Source organism: Penicillium expansum (genome assembly GCF_000769745.1).
Source record: "Penicillium expansum strain MD-8 chromosome Unknown contig46, whole genome shotgun sequence".
Classification (NCBI taxonomy): Eukaryota; Fungi; Ascomycota; class Eurotiomycetes; order Eurotiales; family Aspergillaceae; genus Penicillium; species Penicillium expansum.
Window position 1 is genome coordinate 259,862 of NW_015971183.1, and position 17,217 is coordinate 277,078.

Sequence of the window (17,217 nt, forward strand, 5' to 3'; positions counted from 1 at the left end):
TGGGGCTAAAAGGATAGGGTCAACATTTGGACCAACTCAGTGTTTTCCAACAAAGATGTGTCCTACCAGGTCTGTCCGTGGTAGAAGAGGCGAAAAAAAGAAAGCAAACGAAATAAAATCCATATGCCATAGGTGTAGGGTAGATTCATCAAATGCGCTCATTCGGCCATTCTGGGTTCATTTCACGAGGTGCAAGCCAAGCAAGGTAGCGACATTCGACAATAGATAGACACTTCATCGCATTCCTCTGTTACACCAATATATAGCAATACCACTAGTTGCATAAAGCTAACGATCGAAACATGAAAAAGCCAGTCCTTTATCAATGCTATACCAGTCCTCGTCTTGCCTGCGCTTGAGCAGAGAGACGCGATGCCCGACGCTCGCTAGCTTGTCCTTGGATAGGAAGCGCAAGTTGTCATCGGTGCTGATGATGGCGTGGCCAGGGCGATGCTCCAGGAGCTCCCGAAGTAAGAGACCCTACATCAGTGTGGTTGTTGTAGCCCACGCTGGTCGGAGGCACGTCTTGATGCTTTAGGTAGTAGATTGGAGAAATCCTGGGCGGGAAATCCAACGACGTATACAAAGACTAGTTTTGGGCATGGGCCCTTCTTCAGTGCCGAAAGATTCGTATCTGAGGCGAAAAGTAAGCAATGAAGGCCAAAGACGGCCCGATCATCTGGCAAACACCCCTGGTTGTTCTAAGGTTGCTGCCTTGGCTTACCTCGGTTCCCCGCATCCCCGTTAACGTCGAGACAAAAGAAGGCCTCCGACAAGCATTAGAGCTATATACCGATGCTTTTACTTCGTCGCAAATCCCGCTAATGCTTGTTTCAGCTGAAGTGAAGCCCGATTTAGCAAAAAAAAAAAAAGATGCAACGACGGCTGCATGATTCGAACATGCGCCCGCGAACGGAATTGATTTCTAGCTGTTTGGATTGTTAGTGAATGTTTTGGTGGACTTGTTTTAAGAAGAGAAACGTACTCAATCGCCTTAGACCACTCGGCCAAACCGCCATTTGATGAAGTTTAGTTCTCAGATTGTGCACCATAAAATAATTGCAAATGCAAATGCATTCACAAGATTAGTCATAATATTGCTCACTGCCCGAGCAAGACACTGTGGGGACCAGCTACTCCACCGAGGACGACACAACAAGCAAGATTGCTTTCACCCCCCCAAAAAACAAATAATCACAACTAGCAAGGAAAGAGAAAACAAATCATACTGCATTTCGCTTATGTTGTATTCCCTGCTGCAGTCAGGATGTAAGGGGATCAACCCGATGGCTGTCAAGCACTGCTTGCTTTTTCTTCTGGTCCGGGGTCGGTGTATGTTCTACTCCGTAGTTTCTTGTTGATCGGAGCATATTCAGGGGCCGAGCCTTGGAGCCAGACACAGTCGAGATATCAGATACAATTGACATCCACAATTGAGTCCCACTATTTTCGCCTAGACACAGAATGGCGGGTTTCTAGAAAGGCAAGCTCATTCTTGCACTATATTTCTTCTTATCTTTTAATATGGTTCAACCAGGTGGATCCCGACAACGGCACATATCCCGAGTTCCAGCAGAATGTCAACAAGCAGTGATGAGCTCAAGTAGTACAAAGCAAGTACAGCATGCGCAGTATCTCTCAGAAATTTCCAATGGCAAGAAGCTCAGAGTCTGAGAACCCATCGAGTTGGCTCTTTGTCGCTGAATCTCCACCGTTTTGTCACACATATACCTGGAGTGGACCCCCGGCAACCTCCGATTGCTTAAAAGCAAAAAGTCGTCCTAATAAATTGCGAAATTCCTTCACGATCGACCCGCATTCGCATGCATAGGACCAATAAAATTTTATTTATCAATCTCTGGTGTTCTGCATATATATTGCACGAATAAAATTCTATCAAGAGGGCCGATAGGACAATCTCCGGTGGTTTTTGGCAGAGTTGCTCCAACTCGTTCCACGTTCTGAGTTAATCATGTCCTAATCAGGTATTGATATGCCTATCGATCGGCGATGGTCCCTCGATAGCGTGAAAGACGCAAGGGCTACAAAATCTTCACTTTATAAAAGGCCTCGGCGCATGGAGGAATAGAGCTCCCATTGCAACAAAAAAAAATTCTCACCATGCACCTCCTTCAAACTTTGACGGCCTCGTTGCTGCTCACTGGCAGCTCACTATGCGCCGGAGCTACTAAGACCGAGAAGGGTCACCATGGAGCAATTGCTCCCAAGGTGTTCATTGTGTCAATGGTACGCGCTTCCACTGCAAGAAATGTAATGTCGCTAATATATTATGACAGTTCGAACCTGAAGCTGAAGCTTGGTGGCACATTCCCGAATTCGACTTGTTCACCCACAACATCACCATTCCTGGCCTCTCGCCTCTGTTCCCGGAAGTCTACTGCACCAAGAACCATGAAGTTTGCCAACTCGTCACCGGAGAAGGCGAGATCAATGCCGCTACCACGGTTAGCGCCGTTGCTTTCTCCCCTAAATTCGATCTCACGCAGACTTACTTCTTCGTCGCGGGTATTGCCGGCGTCAGCCCCGAGAAAGCCACCACTGGATCCGCTACCTTTGCTCGGTACGCAGTCCAGGTCGCGCTGCAGTACGAAATCGATATCCGTGAGCTCCCCAGCAACTATTCCACCGGATATGTCGCGCAAGGCACCGATTTCCCAGGCGAATACCCGACTAGCATCTACGGCACAGAGGTCTTCGAAGTGAACGCCGATCTGCGCACAATTGCCGCCAATTTCGCGCGAAAGGCAAACCTCTCCGAATCCGACTCCGCCACAGCCCAGGCCTACCGCGCCCACTACAAGACCCCCAGTGGGAAGTACAAGGCTGCCACCTTGCCCCCTAGTGTTGTTGAATGCGATGTCGCGACCTCCGACGTGTACTTCAGCGGCAATATCCTAGGCTCGACGTTCGAAAACACCACCAAGGTGTTGACTAACGGTACCGGTGACTATTGCACAACCGCGCAGGAGGATAACGCCACCATCGAGGTCTTGCTGCGATCCGCGATGCACAAGCTGACTGATTTCTCCCGCATTATCGTCATGCGCACTGCGTCTGACTTTGATCGCCCTTATCCCGGTACTTCGGCGGCCTACAATCTCTTCCAAGCGGAGCAGGGCGGATTCGAGCCCGCTATCAAGAATATCTACGTTGCTGGTATCAAGGTCATCGAGGGTATCCTGGACGGGTGGGATTCCACCTTTTCTGCTGGTATCAAGGCCAACAACTACATCGGCGATATCTTCGGTTCTCTGGGCGGTGTTCCGGATTTCGGTCCTGGACCCGAGCACGCTCTTGTCTCTAAGCGCAGCCTTCAAAAGAACTTCAAGCGTCGTCTTTGAAGACTCTATGCCTTTCTACAGGAAAGTTTGAAGTTTTAATTTCCTCATGATTTGAAAAAATATGTAATTATATTTGCATCTGCGGGCAAGAATCTTGTAATTATTTCCCTCTTATTGACCTTTGAGAATGAATAATCATGTAAATATCACTCAAATACCCCAAGAGGAAAATAATCAGCCAATGCTTGATACCCCGCCACAGTAGGATGAAGATGGTCTCCTGAGTCATATTTTTCCAGCAACTGAGATGGCGCCTGCGGATCCCTCAACACGCGGTCAAAATCCAGTACCGCGTCAAACACGCCACTTCCCCGGATAAATTTATTAATTCGTTGACGAGTCCTCTCCCGCTCGGCACTTGAGTAAGGCTGCACATAGTCGGAGGTCGCCGACGACCCGAATGGCGTGATAGTAGCTCCAAATACCGGAATACCCAAGGCATGCACCCTTGCCGCGATTTGTTTATATGCCGCAACAAGCTTCTTCTCGATCTCCGCTTGCGTGGCTGCATCACTATCAGCGACGCCAATATCATTAACGCCTTCGAAGATCATCGCATATTGTACTCCAGATTGTGCTAAGACATCCCGATCAAGACGGCTAATCACATTTGGACCTAGGCCGTCTTGTAGGATTCGATTTCCGCCAGCGGCTTGGTTGAGAATGCCGATATTTGATGTGGATTTGTACTTTTGCATTCTTGCCAGCAATAGATCCGGCCAACTAAATTTGTAAGTCATAGGCAAAGACAATAGGACAGTCCACTCACCGGTCATTTCCATTTGTCGTGCTTCCTCGCCCATCAGTAATACTATCGCCAATGATAACGAAGCCGCTAGACTCAGAATGGAGCCAGGCTTCTACTCCACTGATAAAGTACCTGAGATAAAGGTCAGATACAGATGTACGGAGTATATATTAGCAATCTGGCTAATCAGATAAATTGTGGGGACTCACCAATGATCCGTGCTTTGAACAGATGAGTCAGTGAGGTTCCCTGCGGCAGTCCAATCCCCAAAACCCAGGTATGAAGTCGTTCTACTCCCAGGATGGCCAGTAATAGAAAAACCTTGCTGTCCCTCTGCGAGATATATGTTGATCATAAGAGCCGATTGAGCCTTCACGGGGAATTGCATTGGGTCCGACACAACCAGCCCACCGTTTGGGATCTCCACATCTGGGCTTCCATTGAAGAATACAGTTTTCAATGTCTCTGTCTGTAGACCACTGACTCCCACCTGCTGGCCCGCTGGTAGGCTAATAGTCACATTGGTGATCTTGAGATCGTTTGTCCCGAATGCATTAGACAGTCGGATACGGATCTCCTGTGCAGCTACTGAAACCTGGAGTGTTTGACGAATGGTAGTATTGCTAAAGACAGAAGTGGATCCATTCTGCACCCCACAGTCAGTGTTGAGGCATGAAATACTGCCACAATTATATCCAACGTACAAATGGAGCAGGAGGTAGGTTAGCAGGCTCGACCAACTGCGGCATGGTAGTCCATATATTCACCCAGTGCGATTGTCCTGCATTTCTTTCATGATTTTCTCGTGCCAGTAAAGGGTAGGAAAATACCAAGTGGGCGCATAGAGTGATTAGAAATATAGATCTGAGTCGAAACATATTCACTGTTGTTGCAGGTAGTCGATGATCTGGTACAATGGTCACCTTCCCCCCCGGATTTTTTCAAACCGATTCTCGATCTGCAATTTATAGCTAGTCCTCTGCCGAATTTTTCCCGGATAATGTGGCTAAATTCCGTCCAACACTTGGCTCCTCCATTTCCCCGCTGCATATCCTCTCCACAAAGACAAATTGCGGGGGAATGGGTAAATGCAGCTGCTCTTTTTGGCGGCGTCTTGGATAATTGGATAAATGCTAATATTCTGAAGAATAGTATTAGATGACAGATGTAGAAAACAAAGTTGTCCCTGTGGTCTATGCTCTCATGGTTCAGATCAATGCTATCTCCGCCAAGGCTGCGATAAAATCCACGTGCCCCCAGGGGCTTCATGAAGACACAGGCCTTCTTATTCACGGATCACATCAAATTTTGATTATAGGCTGATTAAATTTATTCGGACCGCGTGGGTTGAGTTAACAATCGGAGAAGGATATTTAAACATCGAGATTCCCAGTGCTAGGTACTGTTTAGCTCAAGAACAATAAGGAAGTGATACGAATTGAACCTGAAAATGGGATCGACAATGCTGAGATGATTGCGCCGCCTCATTGTGAGAAATATCCTTTTTCCCAAAGAAAGATATAGAAGTTCCAATAAAGTTCGAGTCCCTGGTCAAAAAAAGCTTTGTGGAGAATTTTCCTGCCAAATCTGCTGTCATATTCCAAGACGGTACCTTGATGTTGAGGAATTCATAGGCTTAGATGTGGTGAGGTCATGCGACGGATGCAACCCTACTTTGTACGCCGGAATGGGGATACACCGCTGATTTCACTGCCTCTAGATCTTCTGATTATGCGTAGAAATATCTAGAAGGAATTTGAGAAGGAGAATAAACTGGTGAGACATGATCTGCATGGGATACCAAGGGCGAAAAAGGGGCATGCTTTACGGGATACAAACATAAGTTGTAGACTTTCCGTGACATAGGATTCAAATCAAGCTCGCGGGAAGTACTTACCTTTTTCCCCCGCAGATAAGCCTATAAACAGTCCAAAAGTCCGGATGCGACCATCGTAGGCGATCTTTGCCTGTTCGGCCAAACCTTTCATGATGCGGAGAAACGTGGGGGGTGATATTCATGCATGGGCGATGCAACATTCTTCTTATCTAACAGAGCAAGGGATGTCACCTCTCTTTCGATAAGAAGAAGCTTGCATCTGGAGCTTTAAATCTTTGACAGGTGGCACACTGACTTGCTCTTTTCATATATCTTTGTCTATAAAAACTTGGATACAATATGTCGGGTTCAGCGCGCGTATCGTCACCAGATGGCACGGTGAAGAAAACGGACACCGTGGGCACTGTTGAGGAGCCCAACACGCTGAAAGGCTATGGCTCTGTGCCGGGTGTCATAGACGAGGTGACCCGAGTTGTCGACCACAAGGCTGAACGGCGTCTCTGTCGGAAGTTTGACTATCGCCTACTCCCCATCCTAGCGGTGATGTGTAAGTCTACCCAATCTGGTCAGTAACGCGGAAAAACTGACTAGTGATAGACCTATTCAATGCCCTAGACAAGGGAAATCTTGGAAATGCAGAAACCGATGGAATGAGCAAGGGTATGTAAGATGCTCGATTTAAGCGACGGGCACTTAAGACTAATTGGATGGCTAGATCTGAACTTCAAGCCGAATGAGTACAACCTCCTGTTATCGATTTTCTTTGTTCCGTTCGTGATATTTGCACCGCCCTTCTCAATGCTTGGAAAGAAGTTCAGTCCAGCGCGCGTACTTCCGATCTTGATGTTCTCATTTGGTTCCTTCACGATGCTCTCCTCAGCCGCCTACAATTTCAGCGGGATGTTCGCCTTGCGCTGGTTCCTGGGAATGTCTGAGGCTGCATTTTTCCCACTGGTCATCTATTACTTGACCACATTTTACCGTCGTGGCGAGCTGGCTCGTCGCCTGGCTGTTTTCTACGCTGCCTCGAACATCGCAAACGCTTTCTCCGGGCTCATTGCGTTCGGAGTGTTCCAGATCAAAGGGTCTCGTATTCCTAATTGGCGCTATCTTTTCATTATTGAGGGCGGCGTCACTGTTCTCTTCGCTATATTCGCATTCTTTTATCTCCCACGGAGTGCCGCAGAGGCGAAGTTCTTGTCTGAGGAGGAGAAGGCGCTAGCTTTCCACCGAATTCAAGTCGACTCCAGTGCAGTAGTCAACGAGAAGTTTAACTTCCGCGAGGCTCTTGGCATCTTCAAGCACCCCACCACATACGCCTTCTTGTGTATTGAAATATGTCTCGGTGTGCCTTTGCAAGGTGTCGCGCTCTTCATGCCGCAGATCGTCGGAGGGCTGGGTTATCCCACCGTCAAGACCAACCTGTACACCGTTGCACCCAATGTGACAGGAGCAGTGATGCTGCTGGTGCTCGCCTTCTCCTCCGATTGGACTAGACTCCGATCGCCATTCATTGTTCTGGGTTTCCTGCTCACTTTCTCCGGGTTCATGATCTATTCATCCATCGACGATGTCCAGAGTGACATCCATGTCGCCTACTTCGCAACTTTCATGATGACTTGGGGAACGTCCGCCCCATCCGTGATGCTAAGCACTTGGTATAATAACAACATCGCCCACGAGGGTCGCCGTGTACTATTAACCAGTATCGGCGTGCCTTTGGCCAACTTGATGGGCTTGGTGAGCAGCAACTTGTTCCGGAAGCAAGATGCTCCCAAGTATACGCCCGCGCTGATTAGCGTTGCTGCATTCGGTGCTACTGGCGCTTGCTTGACGGCTGGTCTGGCACTCTACATGTGGCTGGATAACAAGCGACGCGACCGTAGTGATGGAGTCACAATTCGGGCACGGGATATTCCAACGGAGAGAATGAGAGATGGGCCGGCATCTGCTGAGTTCCGATGGTTTTTGTAGGAGGAAAGTCGAAATATCACATCTGTATTTAGTTATGCGAAATGAATATCCATCTGTCCAAACGCCTCGTGTTCCCTAATCTTGCTGACACCTATGGGCGACAACCTCAAGTATGCCACCCGGGACTTAACTCTCATTAGTTTATATTTTCCAGGCAAATATTCCGCTATTCACTCTCACTCAGGAATTATATAGTTTGTTTACTTACCTGGATGTCTTAGAACAAAGTATACAGTCTTTCTAAATCCAAAATTGAATCAACTTGTCTACTATATATATACTCTAAGTGCAATTAAGTGATACTTTGTACCCAAGTGTATGCCCCAGGTAATAATATGGTGTTCAATCAGTATGTTCTTTCATTAAACCTATCAGTTACTATTAGTATGATACAGGGCCAATGGTGACCATAATGAGCGGCGACGATTTAGCGTCCAGTAGTGGTACCATCATCCCTGTATTCTACCACCCCATCGCGACTAGTGCCGGCTCCTCCGTGTCCCTGTCGTTAGTGAGAATGAGGTAAATCAAAATCAATTCGCCTGCATCTAAGTAGCTTCATACAGAGCACGTACGTAAACTTTTGCATTTTTAACTACAACATAGGATAAACGGACCATTCGGGGATCATCAATGGCTGAGGCACTAGAAAGCTTATTGTGATTCCCGATGATTTCATGTAAATTGTGATTTGTGAAGCTAACTACCTAGCTCATGTAGCATGACTCATTTATATTAGGCTACCTAATTCCAAGTTCGAAAAACAAAAACTAGATGAACCAGGACCGGAGCTCCGTCGTTTAAGAACCCCCCGGGGCCCTCTTTAGTATTTGAACTCACCATTCTCCTCGAATTGAGTTAAATTTCATCCAGTAGTTCGTTCATATAACCCACCTGTGGCTTTCTACCATGGAATACTTCCGGCATACCGCTCACATCGGAACCCACTCCTTAAGCTACGCGTTGCGAGGCATCCCTCGGCAACCCGGCGCCCCATTAGTGGTGGTAATCTCCGGAATCACGAGCAGCGCGCTAGAATGGAGCGGAGTGTGTCGCCATCTCGAGAAAGACGCGTCTATTCTCCTATACGAACGGACTGGCTACGGCCAGAGCGAGGAATTCCCAACGGCGGAGCCAGACTCTCTGACTATCGTCGATGAGCTGTCCAGACTGCTGATTGCTGCGGCACTCCCGCCCCCGTACCTGGTGGTGGGCCATTCCTGGGGCGGGATGCTCGCACGGGAGTTCCTAGCCGCGCGCGGGCCCGAAGACATCTGCGGAATGGTGCTAGTGGATGCAGTGCAGGAACGGATGTTCATCGAGACGTGGCCTGATCCCAGCATCGCCGCAGTCATCGAGGGGCTCGACTACAGGGAGGTCGTGGGGCTGGACCGCGATCACCGACTGACCGAGTCCGAGTGGGCGGAGATGATGGCGGAAGAACTTAGCCCCCACCACGAGCGCCAGGCCGTCCGGGAGCTGCCCCAGTTGCAGATCAGCCGCGGGGTCCTAGCTAAGAAGGAACAACTTCGTCCTGGTCGGGATCTGCTGCAAGGTAAGCCGCTTAGTGTGCTTCGCGGTAATTCTCTGCGGGATATGGAGCGGCTGTACCAACGGGGCGTAGAACAGGGGTTGGGGACTGACGCCCAGCGAGCAACTTTTCGTGACATTATAGCCAATACGGACCACAACGAGGAGGATTTGCAACGCGAACTTCTGAATCTGTCGACCAATGCACGCTTCTCCACGACATCTCAGAGTGGCCATAATATTCAGCTCACTGAGCCTGAACTAATCGCCGATGAAATTCGTTGGGTCCTACAGCGGATTTGATCCGTCGACATCGCCATCTGAGCATCGGTCTATATTTGCATGTATCTATCATATCCCAGAACATATATCATCTATGAGCTCTCACCCCATGTTTTAGAAGTTAGGCAGTAGGCATGAACGAGGTGAGTGCACAGTAATGGTTTAGGGCTCAACGGTTGAAGTGGTGCAGATGTCAGCCCTTAGTTCCGGACGTGATAGACTAGTAGGCTTATGTGCACCGGAAGAGCTGTCTTTGTTACGCGTAATGTACTTTTGCATGGAAATCTGGTATTTTCGATATGCATGACTCGTCATTGAGGGATTATTCGTCGGCCGAACATGTGTCCGAGTTTGTAAGGACTCAGCATAAACCAATCAAAACTATATTAAACCAAAGGATACCCCGTTGAAGTAATCAGCTAAACCAAAAATCCCTTCAATGTTCCAGAATGCAGGTCTGTAAGTAAGTGTGTTGACATCCCTACCCGTGAACCTGGGCGGAGAAAGAATCCTAAAACTTAGGGGGGAAAATCCCTCGTACTTTGTACATCGATGTAGCTGAACATCCCTGCAATATTCGTCTCTTTGATTTTTCCCCTGTGTGATCGATCTCACAATCGTGAGCCATTGGGCAGTCCTCAAGTGGCAACCGATTTGACAATTTGAATTAAATCAGTCTTATTTGGTTGCTTTTGAACACGCCCACTTGAAAAAGGAATACGCACGAGCTACTGCGTATTGTGATTCCCGTTCAGCTCACCGCTGTTCGACCTGACATCCATGCAACTTACCCCGCATCATGTGGATCAGGGGATATAAAACAGTCACAGGGCTCACCTTGGACTTCGTGCATTGAGCTGGTTTTAACAATTTCACACCTTCGACCCCGCTTCTCATCTTACAAACAATGGCTTCCAATACCAGTCAAATATCCCCTTTGCGGCCTGTCACTCGGCATATCACAGGCCACAATGAGAACGGGAAAGCAGTGATCCATTCCTCGACACCGGCTGAATGGATATCACTCGACGAAAGCAAGATGGCATTCAACGTTGTTTACACGAACCAATTCCACCCCGATCTCAACAATGATGCGGACGTCAAGACCCACGAGACATTGACAAAATCGGACCAGCTGGGCCTCGTTAACCCTGGCGGAACCGTGTGCCGCATTGTGGACTTCGCCCCCAACAACATTGCTGTAGTTCACCGGACGAAGAGTCTTGATTATGGCGTGGTGCTTGAAGGGCAGGTTGAAATGATACTGGAAGATAGCGAGCCAGTCATCATGAACCGAGGAGATGTTGCGGTACAGCGGGCTACGATGCATGGGTGGCGCAACACCAGCGAGACAGAATGGGCTCGTCTCCTGTTCGTGCTGCAGGATTGCAAGAAATTGACAGTGGGTGGGGAGGAATTGGGGGAAGATCTGGGAATTGCGGCTGGACAACTCAAGCCGAGTAACAATAACCAGGAGTGAATGTTCTCGGCTTTTCTGGGATAATGACAATGAAAGTTCAATTTTTTTTATTGAACCTTGATAACTACCTTGCCAAAGTGGCTGCCGCTTTCCAGAAACTTGAATGCTTCTTTGGACTCGGCAAACGAAAAGACCCGGTTAACTACGGGGTGAACCTGGTTTGTCTCATAGAAACGGATCATCTCTTCAAACCGATCCTTGGGACCATTGATAATTCCTCTAAGTGTCACCGTTCGACGCAGAGTCAACAGGTTGACATTCAGGCGGTCCTCGTCGGCATCTATTTTGCCCGAGACATAGCCAATGCAGTTGATCAATCCTCCGAAAGCGATGCAATCAAAGCTCTTCCGCAAGGTTTTGGCACCGCCAACTTCCAAAATGATATCAACACCGTGATTCTCGGTGATCTTCATCACTTCGGCTTCCCAGTCGGGGTTGGTGCGGTAGTTGATAGTAAAATCAGCACCTAGCGTTTTAGCCTGGTCCAACTTCGCATCGGACGAGGAGGTGATAATAACTTGTTTGCAAAATTAGCGTTTCCCTCCTATAAACGGTAAAAGATCCCGCCACCCACCCTTCGCACCAGCCGCCTTTGCAATCTGCAGCCCGGCGATAGCCACACCACCAGTGCCCTGGAGCAAGACGTATTCGTCCTTCCCACCACTCTGCCCTATCGGTCGCATGCCATTGATAGACATCCATGCCGTGACTGAAGCAATGGGAAGCGTAGCCGCCTCCTCATCTGACATGAAGCTAGGCGCCTTCACCAGGCCGTAGTCAGGGAACACGCGGTGAGTTGCAAGGACACCATCCTGCGGTAGCCCCAGGCTCCTGGCAAGTTCCTTCTCGGTCACCTGGCCGGTTTGATGATCGGGCAGGAAAGTCGAAAGCACCCGGTCGCCGACTGTCCACTTTGTCACACCAGATCCAACTTGCGTCACCACCCCGCACATGTCCGAGCAGGGCACGATGGTGGCATCTTGTTCGGCGGATTTGTGATGCTTATACTCGCCATTTGTCACTGGAAGTCTCGGTCAATATTACTCCTGGACATATGTTCTTGGTGACTTACCTTCCACGTCGCGGTAGTTCAGAGAGACAGCACGGATCTCTACCAACACTTCGCTTGGCCCTGGTGCGGGCATGGGAGCTTCGGTCTGGCTAAGGCTGTCAATGCCCTTCAAGGGCGAGATCCATTGTTTAACGGCCATATTTCCAACGCCCTAATTGAGAGACAGGTTTAACTGAAAATAACTGCAACAGGTTAAGGACTTAAACCGGTTATAAATCAAGTTGGAGAAAATTGGAGATACGGATCCATCCTGGAGGCCTTGGAGGTGCTGAGTAATCGAACTGTTCGACCAACATTCTCTCCAAAGCTCCAGGGCTGCTTTCTTTCTGGCAGTCGATCACCAAATGGATATCTCTGTAAGTGCTGATACATAGCATTTGGTGTCCTCTCACATGAAAGAACTGCAAGTCCGGCAAGCAAATATGCTATCCAGCACAGCGGGGCTTATCTCCGCCAAACTCCGATAAACCGGTTATATCACCCCATCTGCATTCCTCACTTCCTCAACACTCACAACTCCTTTCAAAATGGGCGACGTATCACCTATAGTTCCGGAAGAGCATTCACATGCAGTCAAGTCAACTCATTCCCCGCAAGCTCTTTTCCACCACAACCCGGTTGCCCACTCCTCCCCGCGTCTACCTCATGCCATCGCCCACCGCGGGTTCAAGGGCCAATACCCCGAGAACACTCTACTATCAATAGATGGCGCAATCCGAGCCGGGGCTCAAGCCCTCGAACTCGACCTCCATATCTCCCGTGATGGGATCGTGGTGTTATCACACGTAAGTAACACACACACCCCGCGATCTGGAACCACGCTCATCGATCCAAGGACGCAAGCCTCATGCGCTGTTACGGCATCAAGAAAAAGGTCATCGACTGCGACTGGGAGTATTTACAAACTCTGCGAACCCTACAAGCCCCCCATGAACCGATGCCCCGGTTGGTCGATGTGTTGGAATACCTAAGCCAACCGGGTCGGGAGAATTTATGGATCTTGCTAGACATAAAGGTAGCGAATCCATTCTCTCCAACTCACACATTACATCGGGAAGTTAACATCATACCCCCACTTCCCAGCTCGCCAACGAACCCTTCGATATAATGCAACGAATCGCCAAAATCGTCGAGTCAGTCCCTTTACCCGCGAACGGACCCGACTGGCACCACCGAATCGTTCTCGGCTGCTGGTCTGCACGATACATACCCGCACGAGCAAAGCACTTGCCGCTGTACGCGGTAACGCTAGTCTGTGTCGACGTGAGCTATGCGCGGCAATTCCTCCAAGTACCGCTTATATCGTTCAACATCAACCAGATGATCTTGATGGGCCCGCTAGGGCGAGGGTTCTTAGACGAAGCGCGTGCAGCTAGGCGTCAAGTCTATGTTTGGACGGTGAATGCGCCGAATCTAATGCGTTGGTGTATCCGACACGAGATCGACGGGGTTATCTCCGATGAGCCCGGTCGGTTCCGGCAGGTTTGTCAGGGGTGGGAGAAGGAACATACGGGTGTATTGGGAGCCCCGAATCCCGAATTAGATCGGATCCCTTTTAGACAACGGATAGAGATCATCGCCGTGGCGCTTTATGTGATTTGCTTTGGATGGATCTTGAAGCGGATGTATCTTACTCCAGTTGAGCGACTTGGGTTTGAGGAACACAAGTCGAAATAGTTGCATAGCGTTGACGTTGGGGTGTGATAGCATATTGATGGTTAATGATATAATGACGCATGGTTTTTAGTTATTGATGAAAGATGAAACTTAGAAATGACATTATGTCTCATGTGCATTAAACTTGTAAATCCTGTACAAGAGATAGTCCGCCAACCAAACACCGAGCCGAGAGATAGTAAGTACATTAGGAACATTTCGGCATGAGGAAGAAATCAACAAAATACACCACCCCGGATGATGGCCCAAAAATCACGAAACATGCCAATGGGACGATTTCAATGGATACACATTGAAGGATAGCCCCGATGGAAGGGAAAAAACAGACGATCAACGCCATTGCCAGCGAAAGTCAAAGGGTGAGATAGCAGAGGGTATATCGCGATATATAAAGGAATGAAGAAAGTGGGGGGATGAAATCCACGGTATGTGCACAAGAGGAATGTGCAACCCATCGCTCTCCTAAGTTCACAGGAAAGAAAGATGCGAAAGACGATTTGCTCAAATCATCATAAGCCTGGTAGTTCGTCGTTCGGGGAACCGTCCTCCACCTCCAGGGGGGAATCGGGGACCGGGATGGAGTCCAGGGCCAGGCCCGGGTCCATGTCCAGGTCTTGCCCCAGGTGGAGGGTACGGACCCGGAGGGAATTGGCCGGACTGGGCGAGGGGAGACGAGGGTAGGTTGGGTCGGCGACGACCAGGAGGACCAGGAGGACCAGGGTGTGGTGCGTGAGAGGCAGCAGCGGCTCGGCGAGCATCTCTTTCGCAGAAGACTTCACCATTCCACTCGAAGTAGTCGCCCTTGAGAAGGACGTGACATGTACGACACTGCAAGCAGTGGGTGTGGAATCGACGGCGCTCTGGTCGTGCAGGGTTCCGCTCCACGGTTTCTAGATACTGGCCCTCGATACCGGTGTGGCAGCCGGCGCAAAGGGACCCGTTGCGCTCGTGGTAATGTTGCGCGCAAAATGGTCTGTTGTTGAGGACGTAGAAATCGGCTGTTTGGAAGGGAGAGTGGCACTCGAAGCAAACGAAACAGCCACGGTGGTATCGACCTGTGAGACGGCCGTCCGAGGATGATATCGATTTTCCTGTAATTGGCTCATTGCAGCCCTTACAATTCCCCTTCGCACGTGTCACCGACCGAGCTGGTGTTGTTGTTGTTGGTGTTGTTGGTGGTAGTGGTGCTGTGAATGAGCGTTGTGGTGGTGGCTTTCGGGGAATAGATTGTTTTGGTTGTGTTGGGGTTGGAGTCGGGGGGACTTCTTTTCTCTCTGCAATCAATGAAACGCCACCTCGGTTGATTGAAGGGTCGGTAGGTGAATCCGGGCTGAAGAAAGCAGCCGGGATGGGAGGGACATCTATGGTGCTCCGTATACGGCCGGGTACTTCTAAAACCGTCTGTCGGGTCCGGACTGGCTGTTCTTCAACCACGGGTTTTAGATTGAGCGGATCGGTGGGTTTGTGTCGGCTCAAGCTAGCATCGGAGGGGAGACTAGACATTGAACTACCGCTGCGAGCATCGGAAGCCGATGAATCAGATCCAGAGCTTTCGGAGTTGTTCATTTGGTCATCTAGACCAAGAGCCCGCGCGAAACTAGTGACAGAAAATGCACTTGTCGTACTTGCGTTGGAGCTTTTCCTTGGCGCATCGCTACCCGGCTCTGTTGTCGCTGTGGTAGGGTGGAGGTTTGCCGGATTGAAAGCGGTATATTCAGTATTATCTTGGAATTGGGGCGAAGGGGGTTCCTCAGGGAGATCTTGTAGTCCGGTAGTCGGGTTTTGGTTTGTGGGAATACCAAAGTCGAATTCACTGGCTTCTTCCTTGCTAATCCGGGATGAAGCCACCGAGACATTAGAATCACGGGGGAGAGAAGTATTGTTGGTGGTGCGGAGAGGTGCCAGTGGGACTGGTGGTATGTCTTCCATAAATGACCGGAACCCCCGCGAGAGGCTATTGGTCGATGACCTCGTTGTGGAATCGCCGTAGCGACTGCTGGCGAAAGAGGTCCGGTAGCTACTGTTGCTCACCACCGACTCCCCCCTGTGGTGATTCGTATCTGTGGACTTGGGCGGCAGTGGACTAGGTGGAAGTTGTATATTCTCTGGCATCACAGCCTGCCCTTGTCCCGGCGACGAGACTGGTGGTCGTGACTTGAACATATTCCGATCCATCATTGGACTTGGTGTCCTCACTTCAGTGGGTGACCTGTTTCCAGGCATGGGGAACGAGAAGACCGAATCATCGGGCAGACTGTGCGGAGACGGGCGCGCCGTGGATGGAGGTGCTGGGCTGACAGGCAGAGGTGATAGATGGACACTGTTAGCTGGTGTCGGAATATTTGGCTGCAAGAATGCTCGATCTGTATGTAGGGTTAGTCGCTGATCCCTTCAACTCCCCACATGGCGATTTGAGACATACTTGCAGCGGAGGGGTCTATGGCCAGGGGAGGGCCCCGGCCAACCTTTGACTCTGTGAATCGGTCTGAATCGAACCCTGCCGATGGAGGCGGCGATGGGATAGGTGCGACTGGGGCTTTAAAGTCAGCAAACATAGACCTGGGGTCATGTTGGATATTCAAAGCCTACCAAAATCATTTCGAATACAAGTGTGATCCCCCATGGAGGAGATCTCGACATTGGACCCGCAATTGGAGCATTTTATGGTGGGCAAGAAGCCCATGTTCATTGAAGCCATCAAAGATTGTGAACATCGAATTCAGTCATATCCCCTCGAGATATGGGGAAGACTATTCTAGAGCGATTCTAAAAGAAATGGAAGATGAGATGCCCAGGAGAATTGATTGTAGTTTGTGCCAGAGGCAAAAACACGCTAGTTGTTAGCGTCTCCAGTGCGGAAAGGGGGTGCGTAACTGTGTTCAGGGGTTCCAGGACTTTCTCTGGGATTAATATAATAGACATTATGGGCTTATTTTAGAATTATTATACTCAGTACGGAGTATACGGAGTATAAATAATTAGATGTGATACACAGAGTATCGAGTACAATATGTTATAGATACAATAATCCTTCAGTTCTTCCTCTATTGTCTCGAAATTGTATATTACCATCTCCACTATATCACTAAATTCATCTCTCCTAAACCGCCTGTGGATCCAAAAACATTCTGTGCACAAACCTATGCACATCAATATGGAAAAAGAGATTCAGCTTGCAATGCGACTGGTCCATACCTAGTGTGTGATCCTCCACCGGTACCAATCACATTGCCCAGATGATGTTGTGAGACTTGT

The 17,217-nt window shown here is 49.3% G+C and overlaps 8 protein-coding genes across 8 annotated transcripts; 5 read left to right on the forward strand and 3 right to left on the reverse strand.

Annotated features, from left to right (window-relative positions):
- Nucleotides 1–2,121: 2,121 nt before the first annotated feature.
- On the forward strand, nt 2,122–3,362 carry PEX2_016520 (purine-nucleoside phosphorylase; the record flags this gene model as incomplete). The annotated part of the gene is made up of 2 exons (XM_016738928.1): nt 2,122–2,247; nt 2,298–3,362. The coding sequence occupies 2 exons, from the start codon at nt 2,122–2,124 to the stop codon at nt 3,360–3,362; spliced, it is 1,191 nt and encodes a 396-aa protein (XP_016602445.1).
- Nucleotides 3,363–3,508: 146 nt separating this feature from the next.
- PEX2_016530 (SGNH/GDSL hydrolase family protein) lies at nt 3,509–4,859 on the reverse strand (the record flags this gene model as incomplete). The annotated part of the gene is made up of 4 exons (XM_016738929.1): nt 3,509–4,085; nt 4,132–4,242; nt 4,320–4,756; nt 4,815–4,859. 4 exons carry the CDS (start codon nt 4,857–4,859, stop codon nt 3,509–3,511), a joined length of 1,170 nt encoding a protein of 389 aa, XP_016602446.1.
- Nucleotides 4,860–6,286: 1,427 nt separating this feature from the next.
- PEX2_016540 (putative MFS transporter) lies at nt 6,287–7,921 on the forward strand (the record flags this gene model as incomplete). The annotated part of the gene is made up of 3 exons (XM_016738930.1): nt 6,287–6,494; nt 6,545–6,607; nt 6,663–7,921. The coding sequence occupies 3 exons, from the start codon at nt 6,287–6,289 to the stop codon at nt 7,919–7,921; spliced, it is 1,530 nt and encodes a 509-aa protein (XP_016602447.1).
- A 909-nt stretch (nt 7,922–8,830) lies between these two features.
- Nucleotides 8,831–9,754, forward strand: PEX2_016550 (alpha/beta fold hydrolase; the record flags this gene model as incomplete). Its single annotated transcript, XM_016738931.1, has 1 exon — nt 8,831–9,754. One exon carries the CDS (start codon nt 8,831–8,833, stop codon nt 9,752–9,754), a length of 924 nt encoding a protein of 307 aa, XP_016602448.1.
- Nucleotides 9,755–10,640: 886 nt separating this feature from the next.
- PEX2_016560 (cupin domain-containing protein) lies at nt 10,641–11,213 on the forward strand (the record flags this gene model as incomplete). Its single annotated transcript, XM_016738932.1, has 1 exon — nt 10,641–11,213. The coding sequence occupies one exon, from the start codon at nt 10,641–10,643 to the stop codon at nt 11,211–11,213; it is 573 nt and encodes a 190-aa protein (XP_016602449.1).
- Nucleotides 11,214–11,260: 47 nt separating this feature from the next.
- On the reverse strand, nt 11,261–12,424 carry PEX2_016570 (zinc-dependent alcohol dehydrogenase family protein; the record flags this gene model as incomplete). Its single annotated transcript, XM_016738933.1, has 3 exons — nt 11,261–11,730; nt 11,788–12,234; nt 12,286–12,424. 3 exons carry the CDS (start codon nt 12,422–12,424, stop codon nt 11,261–11,263), a joined length of 1,056 nt encoding a protein of 351 aa, XP_016602450.1.
- A 388-nt stretch (nt 12,425–12,812) lies between these two features.
- Nucleotides 12,813–13,962, forward strand: PEX2_016580 (glycerophosphodiester phosphodiesterase; the record flags this gene model as incomplete). Its single annotated transcript, XM_016738934.1, has 3 exons — nt 12,813–13,070; nt 13,121–13,300; nt 13,369–13,962. 3 exons carry the CDS (start codon nt 12,813–12,815, stop codon nt 13,960–13,962), a joined length of 1,032 nt encoding a protein of 343 aa, XP_016602451.1.
- Nucleotides 13,963–14,463: 501 nt separating this feature from the next.
- On the reverse strand, nt 14,464–16,660 carry PEX2_016590 (LIM domain-containing protein; the record flags this gene model as incomplete). The annotated part of the gene is made up of 3 exons (XM_016738935.1): nt 14,464–16,325; nt 16,385–16,492; nt 16,552–16,660. 3 exons carry the CDS (start codon nt 16,658–16,660, stop codon nt 14,464–14,466), a joined length of 2,079 nt encoding a protein of 692 aa, XP_016602452.1.
- Between the last annotated feature and the right edge of the window lie 557 nt (nt 16,661–17,217).